The sequence below is a fragment of the Pteropus alecto genome, unplaced genomic scaffold (assembly GCF_000325575.1).
Source record: "Pteropus alecto unplaced genomic scaffold, ASM32557v1 scaffold152, whole genome shotgun sequence".
NCBI lineage: Eukaryota > Metazoa > Chordata > Mammalia > Chiroptera > Pteropodidae > Pteropus > Pteropus alecto.
The window spans coordinates 911,811-921,337 of record NW_006432227.1 but is presented as its reverse complement, the minus strand read 5'-3'; the positions used below and the strand labels follow the sequence as shown (position 1 = coordinate 921,337).

At 34.9% G+C, this 9,527-nt stretch overlaps 1 protein-coding gene across 1 annotated transcript in view; it reads left to right on the top strand.

The window, feature by feature from the left end:
- SUB1 (SUB1 homolog, transcriptional regulator) overlaps nt 1–6,509 on the top strand; it is a 16,517-nt gene extending 10,008 nt beyond the window's left edge. The window contains exons 4-5 of the mRNA XM_006907108.3: nt 1,671–1,779; nt 3,527–6,509. Coding sequence (XP_006907170.1) covers nt 1,671–1,779; nt 3,527–3,606 — 189 coding nt within the window. The 3' untranslated portion in view covers nt 3,607–6,509. The remainder of the gene's footprint in view (nt 1–1,670; nt 1,780–3,526) is intronic.
- Nucleotides 6,510–9,527: the final 3,018 nt, after the last annotated feature.

Below are 9,527 nucleotides of genomic sequence, written 5' to 3'. Positions count from 1 at the left end.
ATAAGAAAACAATGAAAAGGGGGCGAATTCATTTGCAAGAAATGGGATCTGAGAGGTAAAGAAGTTAAATGATGATGTGGACGAATACAGAGAAGAAAGATCTGAAGACACTTACCCATACCTAATGGACTTTATTTTCTCCATAAGTTATGGGATATGCCTGGAAGAAGGGGGCATATCAGCAGGACAAGAAGCTTATTTGGGAATGGAAAACTAAAGGAACATGAATAAGGCCTGAGACAAGAAAAAGTCTAAGAAGACATAGGCAAGATGGAATCAATAAATGTGTACTTGTGTCATCACAACTGTGATTCTGCTGCGGCAATACTTGGTATCCCAATTAAAGGGCTTAATCTTCAAAAGACCTATGTTGATAGGGAAAGGCATGTAGCCAAACCTAGAACTTCAGATGATGTGTTTTGAGCATAAAATCATAGCTGGTTTTAAGTCAGATTGAAGAGTAGGTTTAGAAAGAGTAAGAGAGAGAGGTATTACAGGTTGATCAGAAAATGATTTCTTAGTTTAAGTTCTAGACAATATATTACCACAGCAGACTTCTTTAAAAGTGCTTACACATACTTTATAGAGTAAAACCTCTTCCTTCTCTGTGGAATTTGTAGTTTGTGTTGTATAAGGTTTTTGAAAAATAGTTTTCCATGGACTGTTTCAAGTTCTCAATTTGAGACCGAGCGAAGTGTATTAAAGATGTTATTTGAAATGAAGGTCTAAAGGGGAAAACTTTTTCATGTTGTTAATGACTAGAACTCTGGATTCTTACATTCAGAATGATTGCTAAATCAACATAGCTGAATATATGGATTCCTGTGGTTGGAGTTTTTACTGCAAGATTTTGCTTTCTAATGACTTCTGTTGTAAAAAACACTTAACAAAATTTACCATCTTAACCATTTTTAAGCATATAGTAGTGTTACATATGTTGACATCGTTGTGAAGCAGATCCCCAGACATTTTTCATCTTGCAAAACTGTTAATCATTTGTTAAACATAACTCACACTCCCTACCCTCCCCCCAGCCCCTGGTAACCACCATTCTGCTTTTTGTCTCTGTGAATCTAACTCTCCAGGCATCTCTTATAAGTGGAATCATAAAGTATGTTAATCTCTTTTTTGGGACTGGCTTATTTCACTTGGCACAATGTCTTCAGGCTCATCCGTGTTGTAGCATGTGACAGGATTTCCTTCTTAAGGCTGAGTAATATTCCATTGTATGTATATGCCACATTTTGTTTATCCATTTATCTGATGATGGACACTTGAGTTGCCCCCATATTTGCGAACAAGCTGCTATGAATATGGGTGTGCAAATAAATATGTTTTCAAGACCCTACTTTTAGATACATATTACTGGGTCATATGTTCTAGTTTTAATTTTTTGAGGAACCTCTATACTGTTTTCCACAGTGGTTGCAGTATTTTACTAATAATTCATTTAATATAAAATAATTGGAAATGTGAGATGTGCCTGTTTAGTTCCCTCTTTTTTGAAAGATTTACTTTTAATGGTGACATTTCCTTTGGTTGTAGTTTTGATATTGAGAATAATAGTTATTTTTGTGATTAAAAGTAGAGTGAATGTGCAGTAAGGTGTGAATATAAATATGGACATCAGTGTTGAAATGGATATCGTTTTATATTTTGTTTTTTTGCAGATTGGGAAAATGAGGTACGTCAGCGTTCGAGACTTTAAAGGGAAAGTCCTAATTGATATTAGAGAATATTGGATGGATCCAGAAGGTGAAATGAAACCAGGGAGAAAAGGTGAGATTTAATTTCCTGAATTTGGTCCTAACATTGAGACACAATTAAAAATTATCTAAGTTACCTACTTTATTTGAAATTGAAGTAATGTTGGCAGTGCATTGGGAATCTCCTCATTCAGTTGATTACTGTCTTTTGTAGTCTTCTTGGATATAACTGTTAACTGTGAGATAACTGTTAACTGTTAAATAAGTTAACAGTTATATTCTAACTTAAATATAACTGTTAGAATAAAACTTAGAAAAAAATAATACCCTTAATATCACTTCAGTTGTCTTTACTTGAATGTAACTTTACTTGAATGTAACTTTAAAAAGTACATATATGAATTTTGGAGTAGGAACTATCTGGGAAGTGTAAAAATCAAGAATGGAAATCCTGGTTTACAGTGTTTCCTTTCAGATATTCTTTAGGGTGGTATTCTTTAGGTGGGTTTTTGTCTTTTGTTTGCTTCATCCAGTCCCAAGCCTGTCAGCATCATAGAAGCATACTTTATTCATTCACCAAATAGCTAGAGATCATTTGTGTACTAACATAAATTCGCATTTGGTTAGTTAGCTGCTTTAGGTTGGTCTTAACTGATGAAAAAATGCCTCTTCCTTTGCTAATGAAAAAATCCCTGCTTATTTTCTTGTATTCTCCCTACATGTCATTTTGAAAGTACCACTTGTTTTCTTCATGAAGTTTTTCGATTTATTAAACTTAATCTCTCTGTTTTCATACCCTTTAACATTTTCTTGTTCAGGCTACTTCTGGATTGGCCATTCAAGTTCCGTTGTGGCCAATGCCAGATTTCTTGTTCCTGTGAATTTCTACTAAACAATTGGATTAGCTTTAAAGCTCTTCCTAGTTGTCTCAATACATTCTCTTCCTTCCTCTCAATTTCATGGCTTCTTAGCAGTTTTCCGAGAAAGAAATGACTTCTTAATTCTAGTTTAGTTTATTTTTTTATATGGGTCAGGTAGTAGAATATTGGAAATTTAAAGTAAAAGGTTCTTCCTATTCATACTTTCACATCTTAAATAGAAAAGACTTGTCATTAGCTAACATTTTAAGTGTTTACTGATGTGCTGGGTGATAGGCTAAGCTTTTAATTCAGATTAGCTTATTTAATCATTCACAACAATCTTTGAGGTATAAGTACCATTTTACTGGTGAGGAAACAGGCTCGGGGTAATGTAATTGTTTTAAGGTCATACAGTTAATGATAATGAAGCTGGGATTGGAACCTTGACAACATGACTCCAGAATGCATTCTTAGCCAGTGTGTACATTCCAAGAAGTCCTATATGGGTCACGTCCCAGCAGTTTTTCCAAAGTGAAACGAACGCTTTTGGAAGACCTCAGCACAAAGTCATTCACCTTGAGTTCCTGTGGAAATTGTGAGCAAATGTTGGAACCAAATGGATGTACAAAAGGTGTCACATGCCAAATCTTGACCTCACCACTTGGGCCCCTAGTTTGCAAGCATTTGTGAGATAATCTTCAAATCATCATTTGTTCTCACTGGGTATAATATGTATTACGTAGAATGTAGTGTTGAAAGTAAAAGTGAATATAATATTGATCTTGGGTAATCATGATGAATCTATGAGTAACAAACTAAGAAATTTTTGTTCTCAATATTATACCATTGTGCCATTCAAAATGGCAATTTTGATAAAACGATATTTAATTTGGAAATATGAAAATCCTCAAGAAAGCTTAAATAGATTTTCAACTTTCGACTTTTAAAACTTTGTTTTAGGTATTTCTTTAAATCCCGAGCAATGGAGCCAGCTGAAGGAACAGATTTCTGACATTGATGATGCAGTAAGAAAACTGTAAAATCAGAGCCATGTAAAACCTGTACTGTTCTAGTTGTTTTAATCTGTCTTTTTACATTGGCTTTTGTTTTCTAAACGTTGTTTTCCAAGGTATTGTATATTTGGATTGCAAAACATTTGTAAGAATACTTTTTTTTATGTGCATTATTAAAAATGTTCTGAGTGAAGCTAATTGTCAACTTTATTAAGGAGGATTGCTTTGTGCCCACCACCTAGTGTAAAATAAAATCGAGTAATACGATCTTAACTGTCCTGGCCTTCTCTGATCAGAAGAGTCGATACGGTTTAAGGCCAAAAGCTAACAGCTCATAAACATTTCATTTCAACTTGGCTTTTACATTCAAAAGAATTTGTATTGAAATGATAAACTTTTGATTTGTGAAATCCATAGTTGATCTCTTTTCTTCCAACCACTGTCTAGACTCTGATTTTTCTACCCCATTGATAGTTTACTTTTCCGTTTTCATCATTACTTCTTTTAATAACTTGTCATATTTAGTTTTCATTTTACATTTTGCTCTTTTTCTTGAATATATTGTTAATCCGGAAAGTCAATGAAACTGTCAAAATGTTAGTTATCTTAATAAGGTACTTGTAATTAAAATACTATATGAGAACTACAATCACTAATTCTACTGTATTAAATATTAGGAGATATAGTTTGATAAACAACATGGCTTGTATGAAAACTCTGAGCAAGTAAGTGTATGTCATTTCCTGTAGTGTTCTGTGTAGTTGTTATCTTATTGCTTAGTCTGCAAAAAATGACTTAGATGTCTGATTTGCTTTCACTTAAACATGTTCATAGGATGATGTCTCTGGTATCAGATATTGTTAAATTAGACTAGGATTTAATAAAAATTGTGAAAGCTTACTGGCCTAACATTTTATTTTAAAACACTGAGTATGGATTATATATAGCCAGAGATGACACTGAGCTTTACTGTCATAATAGATAATGTGGTCAGTTTTTAGAGGCAAGAGCATTTACTTGTGTTATTTGGCTTTTGCTTCAGTAGCCTTGGTTCTTTTGCAGTTAATCTACTGGACTTAAATGTTAACTAAGTTTTAGCAGTTGTTCTGATACGATTTTCATTGACCCATAATTACGAAGCAGACACAACACAGACAGAGGCACAGATTTCAGGGGCTTTGCAGCAATAAATAGGGTGTGGTGTGCCTTAGGAAAAGAATGTTTGTAAGGGAACTGTAACTGAAATTGCAGAAAGTAAAGACGAGGAAATTCTTTTCAAACTAAACGATACACATGACATTTTCATCACATTGATAGGACACAAGTCTGTATAGACTAGTAAAAAGGAAGGTTTAAAGACGTAAAAAATCTTAACAAATTATTTTTTATTTTTGGTAACTGATCTCAGATGGTTACTGCCATATCAGAGAGTTGCACTATTACATCAAGTTTTATTACTATGCCTGGAACATTTTATAGTAGAATTGTCGAGGACTTGATTTCTAAACCATCTGCCAGACCACCTATAATTATCAGTTTATCTGGCAGCTCTTCTGTTTTAAGTATTTAAAATTTTGTTTAGATTTTTTTAGTGTTTTTTAGCAGTAACTCTTATAGGTGCATAACTGGGGAAGTAAATTCTCTTTTGATATTTTAGTCTTCATCAAATAATAGGTACTAAAGTGTTCAAAATAACATTTTAGACAAATCATACTTCATTAATAGCTTTCCCCGTTTTTTGAAACGTGTCTTATTAATTGGGAGATCTGCAAAGTATTCCTTATCTATATAGAAAGAGTAGGTAGTTAGAAAACAGAACTTTGATTTTGGTGTAGATGGAGAGAGGATAATGGTTAGATTTCCTAGGTTTATATGAATTTAAGGAGTGTATGCATTCTGAAACAATCTAACATGGATGGAGATGGTGCTGAAACCTGTAACCTAGGCATTTTCTAGATGTTTATCTTATGTCATTAAACCTTCGTAAAATGAACATTTCTCTGGCAGAATTTGATAAGTTGACTGCTAAATTCATTTAAATATATTACTGGTTATGCAATATATAAAAACTATTAATCTTTTTTGAGTGTAGGAAAGGATGAGAACTGGGTTAAAATAAGAGTCAAATTAACTTGTACTGAAAAGAAAATATAGGATACTTTTGTTTTCTGTTTAAACTTTATCTTCTTAAGATTTCTTCAGGAAGAAAGTTTGGCATTGTGGGGCAGTCGTTTCTTACCTTGTAATGCCAAAATGAATTTAATTAATGCCAGTACATTAATTGAATGTACTCTGTAGCGGGGCTTTTCTAATGGGATTTTATTCTTTGTCTTTTAAAGTACAAGCAGCATTAGACCAATATCCAATGCTCTTGGCATTTTATTAAAAGAACAACCACTAAAAAATAAAAACTATAATTTGATTATTTTGTTTAGCTTCATAAAATAAACTTCTTTTAAAGAATATTCCTACCTCATTAGCTAGTCAAGATCCTGTGATGATCAACCTATTCTACATAACGTTTTTGGGAAAAAAAATGACTTAATGAAAATAAAAAATATGTACATCTTGGTCTTGGCTATTGAGGGGAAAAGAAAACTGAGAATTAAGTATTTCTGACAGAAGTATGTAAAAGTTTGAAATAGTAAGAAAATGCTGGCTGATATTTAGGCATCTGTCCTGATATTCTTTGCTATTCACTTTTTATGGAAATTAATTCAGTGAAACATCCAAGTGGTTTTTCTGTGTTTTTTTAAAGTGGTGTTTTTCCAGATAAACTCTAGGGGTAAACATTCACATAGTCACAAATGTAATTCTGTAATTGTGGAATACCTGTATGCTTTGTTTGGTACATCTTCCATGGAGATGTCAATGAACATAATACTCCATCTGTGAATATTTTAAATATTGAAATAAAAATGAGAACTGTGCCCTATGTGTCATCCCAGTTTCACAAACCTGAAGATGAGTGGCTAAGTTATCCGTTGAATGAGTTTTATTAACAAATAGAATGCCTCTCTGTGTGAATGCTTTTGGAATGTGAATTAGCCTCAGCATGTTCATCTTCTGAGGACCTCGACCAGGCGGTCTACCTGATCCAGACGGAGAAGTACAGATACTGAGGTGTCTGCAGCCTCTTTTGCTTACCCTGTGAGTGTTTTGCATCTAATTATTCGTTGGTATACTTAACAGTATAATGGACTCCGTATGACTCTTATTTTATTTCACTTAATCAGCTGTCAGTTTGCTTGTTAGTAAAAATTGACTCAAAAATCCAGTCAAGAAAAAGAAAAAAATAGTACTTGGAATTTATACAATTAATCACTGACTTTACAGTTCTGGAGTATGGCTCAAAGATGATAGAAAAGCATGAAACATTAAAAAACAATGCATGGAATCATTTACTCAATAACAGTTCATCTAAGACTTAACGTTCATCTGAGTACAAGCTAGTGTTACACAGGATGTGTTCCCCCACCCGCTTGTGTAAGTCCGTTGCAGAGTTCCAAGCTCCCCAGACATGGTTCTACAGCCGTTCTAGGCCTAGGTCAACAGTGACCTCCCGTTTCTGAAGAAAATGAAATTCCCCTGTCTTCTAATTTCACTCTTAGGCACTCGATAATTTTAAATAGTTTTATCTTTCTGCTGAATACCTTACTTTAGCTTGGAAATGCTTTATACTGCTTCCTTTCTCTAACTGCCAGAAAAAAATCATTTGTCCTAAATTTCAACAGTAGGATACTATACAATAATTTCTCTTGATAAGAATTATGTACAAAGTGCTTTTCCTACTGTCCAAATAAGAACTTAGCTAAAATCGTGTGTGTAGTAGCTCATGTATCTTTAAAGTGTTGTGAAGTTCCACTTTGGCCATCTTCCCAATTAAGCCCGTCTTCTAATAGCTCCCACTCTGGCTTTATTTTCCAAATTAGTAGTTGCAAGAATGGTACAAAAAACTCTGCTAGACCCCATTCAGGTGTTGCCAGTTCCAGTAATGTTTGTAGCAAAAGCTTCCAGCTCGTTTGACTGTTATGTCTCTAAAATCTGACATAGTTCCTCAGTTTTTCCTCGACTTTCACAACCTTGACATTTCTGAAGTTTTGGTAATTCGTAGGTCACTGGTGATGTTGACAAGGGCGGGGAAGGCAGAGGCTGGTTGAATGAGGAGTGGACACACTCGACTTGTCAGCATTGTGAGGGATAAAGAAATGGGGTGGTGGCTGCGGAAGGATGTTGGATCCAAGGGCAGGGTGTGTGACTGCAACTGCAACATCTAGGTGACTGTTGATCTGGCCGCATTCATCACGTGTTTAAACTGACCTGCAGTTTCAGTCACTTCCTGCTTTGTTTTCTGGTGACCTCTTCCTAAGTGCCACCTGAACAGTGAGGTACAGTTGGAGGGCAAGACTGATAGACCAGATGGCTTTGGCACTTGATCATTATGGCAAGTGTGACTACAAAGACTTTGCAAATCAGAGTAAGAGAAGGAAAAAGTAAAAGTTACGAACATAAAAAGACGCGTAAACTAGAGAGTCTCCATTTTAGTTTTGAAGGGCGTCGTCTTTCCTCTGAGGTCACGGAGTGGTTTTGGGACAAGCTCAGGGCTGGTTGTGAAGGCTGCACAATTGTAGCACCAATTAAGTACTTAGTCTTGCTAGATCTCTAAAGACGCTAGTTGGGAAAGGAGATGGCATTTGGGCTGAGAACTTGGAACCTCCAAATTTCCCTGGACCTGCATTGCCTGCAGAGCAGGCCATGCCACCCTGTGCTGCCTCCAGCTCCATAACCAGAATTAGATCTCAACATGCCCCTTTTAGCGCTGCAGGGCCTGCTCTGGGAGGAGTGCCTGTAAACAAAGGGAGCGACTTAAAGACTTCTCTAGTCTGTTGGAAGAGCCCAGCGAGTGTGTGTGGGAGAGCTCCTAAGCATATTGGGTGGCGTAATAGATGGGAACGGCCCCTCCCACTCATATCTAGAAATGTCTTGGAGAATGTTCTTAGAGAATGTTTGCATGCTAGTCTAGTGACCTTGGACTTGACCCCTGCCCACCACATAATTTGAAAAATTTCAAACCTATAGAAAAGTTGAATGAATAGCAAAAGGAACACCTTTATATCCTTAACCTATTTCACAACTTTGTCTTATTGAACTGTTTGAAAGTAAATTACAGCTACATATACACATATACGTAGATACACACATATATAAACATAGTATGTACATAACATTTTTAAATGAGCTATTCGAAAATAGACATTTAATTGCTAAGTACTTCAGTATGCATTAGGAATAAAGACGTTAAATAACTTTTTAAAATGAAAACCGTATTTTACATAATGAAAAAATTAGAAGAGACATTTTACATATTACAATCTAATAGACAATAGCTGGATTCTCCTATCTGTTTCTGCAGATGATCTTTTGTGATACGTTGCTTGGGTTGAAGTATGTGAAGAAAATACAGCTTCACAGAAATACATTGTTGGAAAAGGGAGGAGTGTTTTAATAGCCTCTTTCCACCATTGGCAACAAATGCTGTCAGTTGTTTTCCTTGACAGGCTTAGTTTGTTCATTTTTGGGAAATGTCTGTCAAGTCCATACATCTTAATAATCATAGTTTGTCAATCATTTTTGAAAGGAAAAATGGCGTTCCATGGAAGAGGAAAATAGTTCACAATCCAAACAATTGTGCTTATGCTTTTCCTTGTGTCAGCCACTGAATTTAATATGCATTTCCCAAGAATAAAGATGTTCTACCTAGCCTCACTATTCTCACAAGTTAGAAAAATTTAGTTATTTAATATTCAGTTTATATTTAAATTTCCCCAGTAGTTCCCCCAAATGTTCTTTGTTTCTTCTCGGATACAGTATCTGATCAAAGTTCCTGCCTTATTAGTCTCTTTTAATCTAGAACCTTAATCTTTTTTTTTAAAAGAGTTCAAGTGTCT